Here is a 4,691-nt window from a genome sequence, read left to right on the forward strand (position 1 = left end):
GGAAGATAAAAAGAAGGAGAAGAATAAGGATAGATAGAAGAAAGAAAAAGAAAAAGAGGGGGAAAAAGGAGAGAGAGACTGGCACGGAAATACGAACACGAACGCGAACGCAAACGAGATAATGGCCGTCCTCCGTACGACAGCCTACAGAACCTGGAGCCGAGCTCCGATGCGGAGGCTGTCGCAGCAGCAGCAGCAGCAGCAGCGGCTCCCGCGCATGGCTGCTGCCCAGAGGAGCTTCACCACCACGTGTAGAGCCCAGTACAGCCAGCAGCAGCAGCAGCGGCAGGTATCGGACAACCAGGTCAAGATTGTCGAGGTGGGACCTAGGGATGGGCTGCAGAACGAGAAGACTACGATCTCGTTGGCTACAAAGATTGAGCTGATTGAACGGTTGACTCGGACGGGGTTGAGTACGATCGAGGCTGGGTCATTTGTCTCGCCGAAATGGGTTCCTCAGGTATGTTTTTCCTGGCTACATCCGATGCGTGTGGGTATGAGATATGGATATGGAAAGTCTGGCCTGACTAACGCGCTCGCAGATGGCCAACTCGAGCGACATACTCCAGCACATTGTGCAGAACAAGAGCACGTCACCGGTGCCGGTGTCGTACTCGTTCCTGGTGCCCAACCTCAGGGGGCTGGAGGATGCGGCGGGGATCCTCAAGGCCAACGCCGGTGGGTTCTCCTCGCAGCTGGAGCCCGGCGGCGACGGGGAGAGCAAGCCGGGGGTGGAGATGGCGGTCTTCGCGGCGGCGACGGAGAGCTTCTCGCGGCGCAACCTCAACTGCGACATCCAGACGTCTCTGGACCGGTTCAGGGCGGTGATCCAGGAGGCGAAAGGGCTGGGTCTGCGGGTGCGGGCGTACATCTCGGTGGTGCTGGGGTGCCCGTTCGAGGGGTACGACGTGGACCCGCACCGCGTGGCCGAGATGGCGGCCGGCCTGCTCGAGTCCGGCGCCGACGAGGTGTCGCTGGGAGACACGACGGGCATGGGCACGGCGCCGCGCACGGGCATGCTACTCCGCAGCCTGTCGGCCGCGGGCATCAGGACCGAGGACCTGGCCATGCACTTCCACGACACGTACGGCCAGTCGCTGGTCAACACGGCCGTGGCGTTGGAGCACGGCGTGCGCACCTTCGACAGCGCCGTCGCCGGCCTGGGTGGCTGCCCCTACAGCCCCGGAGCCACGGGCAACGTGGCCACCGAGAACATGGTCTACTTCATGGAGACGCTGGGCATGAGCACCGGCGTCGATCTCGATGCCGTGGCTGACATCGGCCAGTGGATCTCCGCCGAGCTCGGCAGGGAGAATGCCAGTACCGTCGGCAGGGCCGTGTTGGGTGCCAGGGCTAGGGGGGCTGCGGAGGCGGCTCAGGGGAATTGAGAGTGAGAGATGATTCGTGGCAGTCTGTTTCTTTTTTCTTTCTCTTTTATTATCTAGAAACTACTACCGTCCAAGGTATCTGCCTGTATTGTAGCTTGTATTGTACGATTTTGTGTAGTAATCTGTATCTTTCTCTCCTTGCATACTACTATCACTTCGTTGTGCTTAGAGGACGACGAAGGTACGCGACCTCGAGTCATGTGATGTCAGTTTTATTTTTTGGGAAGGGTATCCACCAAAAGCCTAGATTGTTAGCTCTCTCCAGCCAGTAAGACAGTTGCGTTTCCACTAGAGACCACTTCCCCCCCCCCCCTCCTTCCATCAAAGCACAGCTCAGCCTCCTGGGCCAATCCAACCTCATTCGTCGTTTGGTCCAGCTCTGTCCTCAACTTCCCCAATCTGCGAAACCGCTTCGTGACAAAACGGGAATCTGTCCAACCCAACCTCGAGGACTTGGCTTTTCCCCCCCTTTTTTTCCCCCCTTCTTCTTCATTGTGATGCAGCATTAACTTAATACGGATCTTGAATTTGTCCCTGTCCAGTCCGACAGCGTGGCCCTCCGACTTTCTTGAAAATCCTCGTCTCGTCGCCGCCCACCTCCTCCCCCCTCCGTCGTCATCCACCGCAAATCCCGCTTCATAAAAATCGCCCACCGCCGCAATGAGTGACCAGTACTCGATTGTGCCGAGGATCAGGTACAATACCGTCGGCGGTATCAACGGTCCTCTGGTCGTTCTCGACAATGTATGGATTATCCTGGGTGTGATGAGGAAGGATGGATGATGGATATGGACGGATGGCTGACTTGAATTGCGCTCCTGTCCCAATCTAGGTCAAATTCCCCAAATTCAACGAGATTGTGACGCTCACTCTGCCTGATGGCACGGAGCGATCCGGCCAGGTCCTCGAGGCCCGAGGTACGATTCCGATACGAAGGATGACGCTTGTTGTGAGGGAAGAAGAAGAAGAAAAGAATTGGGGATGGGAATAACGGGAATACTATGATGCTGACAAGTTGCGATAGGTGACCGCGCCGTCGTCCAGGTCTTTGAGGGAACGTCCGGTATCGATGTCAAGAAGGTGAGCACCTGCCTCCTTGGAGCCCTTTGAATGAGGAGGAATTGGCCGGGAAACGTCGCAGCTAACTTGACACAGACCAAAGTTGAATTCACCGGCCACAGCTTGAAGATTGGAGTCTCCGAGGACATGATGGGTCGCATCTTTGACGGTTCGGGTCGTGCCATCGACAAGGGCCCTGCGGTCCTGGCCGAGGACTACCTCGACATCAACGGCTCCCCCATCAACCCCTACTCCCGTGTATGTCAATGCTCCCCACCTGCTCCCCGCTCGTATGGGCCTCTTGGCCGTCTCGGGAAGGAAGGACGAAGAAGAGCAAGAGCTGAGGAGAGAGGAACCACACTGACACCTCACCTCGCAGGAATATCCCGAGGAGATGATCTCGACCGGTATCTCGGCCATTGATACGATGAACTCTATTGCCCGTGGTCAGAAGATTCCCATCTTCTCGGCCGCCGGTCTCCCCCACAACGAGATCGCCGCCCAGATCTGCCGACAGGCCGGCCTGGTCCAGAAGCAGGGTATCACTAACAAGGGCACCCACGACGGCCACGAGGACAACTTCTCCATCGTATTCGGTGCCATGGGTGTCAACCTCGAGACTGCCCGTTTCTTCACCCGTGATTTTGAGGAGAACGGCTCGCTGGAGCGTACCACCCTCTTCCTCAACCTTGCCAACGACCCTACGTCAGTTTTCCCTCATTCCACGCGCTCGCAAGGCTTGTCTCTCTGTTCAGGTTGACCGACCGGCTAACTTTTTCTTGCAAAAAAAAAAAAAACCCCAAAAAAACAGTATCGAGCGTATCATTACTCCTCGTCTCGCCCTTACGACTGCAGAGTACTACGCCTACCAGCTGGAGAAGCACGTCCTGGTCATCCTTACCGATCTTTCGGCCTACTGCGACGCCCTCCGTGAGGTGTCTGCCGCGCGCGAGGAGGTTCCAGGTCGCCGTGGATACCCCGGTTACATGTACACGGATCTGTCGACGATTTACGAGCGCGCTGGTCGTGTGACGGGCCGCAACGGATCGATCACGCAGGTGCCCATCCTGACGATGCCCAACAACGACATCACGCACCCGATCCCCGATCTGACGGGCTACATCACCGAGGGCCAGATCTTTGTGGACCAGGCCATGCACAACCGCGGCATCTACCCGCCGATCAACGTGCTGCCATCCCTGTCCCGTCTGATGAAGTCGGCCATCGGCGAGGGAATGACGCGCCGCGACCACGGCGACGTGTCCAACCAGCTGTACGCCAAGTACGCCATCGGCCGCGACGCCGCCGCCATGAAGGCCGTCGTCGGCGAGGAGGCGCTGTCGAGCGAGGACAAGCTGTCGCTCGAGTTCCTCGAGAAGTTTGAGCGCCAGTTCATCGCCCAGGGCGCGTACGAGTCGAGGAGCATCTACGAGTCTCTCGACCTCGCATGGAGCCTCCTCCGCATCTACCCGAAGGAGCTGCTCAACCGTATCCCCGGTAAGGTGCTCAACGAGTACTACCAGCGTGCGCACAAGGACGCCAAGGCCAAGGGCAAGGCCAGGGCCGACGTCGAGGCCGCCAACAAGAAGCAGGCCGAGGAGAACCTCATTGATGCGTAAAGAGAAAAAAAAAGAGTTGATCTCGGAGGAACGATATTATCATGTGTAAGGGTTGAGAGGGGGAGGGGAAGAGAAATTGCAAGGCATGGGAGTATTACAAGAGTTGTGCTGGGGACAATTTCTCTTCTTCGATTTTCTTTATATTTTCTTTATTTTCCAATTTTTTTTTTTTAAATTTTTCCTTTGGTATCTTGTCTCTTAAACTTCCTCGCTTCATCCAGATAGTTAAAGCATGTGTGTCGTTGCATGATACGTGTCCTGTGTATCCGGTCAAGATGAGGTATCATGAGGACCAAGCGACAGGCGTGTTTGTCGGATACTACAGAATACATGGTGTCATCATCATGTACAGTACATACTAGGCAGTAGTAGTATACATAATGATAGCCCGTGCTATGCGCACCAATGCGGGGGAACAGTCGTTGCTCGTCATGATGCATGGATGGTTGTCGATTCTCAATGGCATCATGGTCGGGTACAAGTACACACGCACGAACGGGTAGGACGGCTTGTGAAGAGGACTGATCCATCAATTCATGATGATGGCTTGTTGGCTGGCTTCGGGAGTCGGGTCAAAAGTACCGGTACGGGTAGCGGTACGGAGTAATACATGCCGGGGGGGGGG

The 4,691-nt window shown here is 56.4% G+C and overlaps 2 protein-coding genes across 2 annotated transcripts; both read left to right on the forward strand.

Annotated features, from left to right (window-relative positions):
• Positions 1-376: 376 nt before the first annotated feature.
• GMORB2_6334 (hydroxymethylglutaryl-CoA lyase) lies at positions 377-1,388 on the forward strand (the record flags this gene model as incomplete). Its single annotated transcript, XM_035468304.1, has 2 exons — positions 377-460; positions 543-1,388. Coding segments are annotated over 2 exons (930 nt in total), but the record flags the coding sequence as incomplete, so codon positions are not given.
• A 660-nt stretch (positions 1,389-2,048) lies between these two features.
• On the forward strand, positions 2,049-4,066 carry GMORB2_6335 (V-type H+-transporting ATPase subunit B; the record flags this gene model as incomplete). The annotated part of the gene is made up of 6 exons (XM_035468305.1): positions 2,049-2,132; positions 2,221-2,305; positions 2,413-2,468; positions 2,544-2,705; positions 2,827-3,152; positions 3,259-4,066. The coding sequence occupies 6 exons, from the start codon at positions 2,049-2,051 to the stop codon at positions 4,064-4,066; spliced, it is 1,521 nt and encodes a 506-aa protein (XP_035322286.1).
• Between the last annotated feature and the right edge of the window lie 625 nt (positions 4,067-4,691).

This window comes from Geosmithia morbida (genome assembly GCF_012550715.1).
Source record: "Geosmithia morbida isolate 1262 chromosome Unknown scaffold_5, whole genome shotgun sequence".
In the NCBI taxonomy this organism is placed as follows: domain Eukaryota; kingdom Fungi; phylum Ascomycota; class Sordariomycetes; order Hypocreales; family Bionectriaceae; genus Geosmithia; species Geosmithia morbida.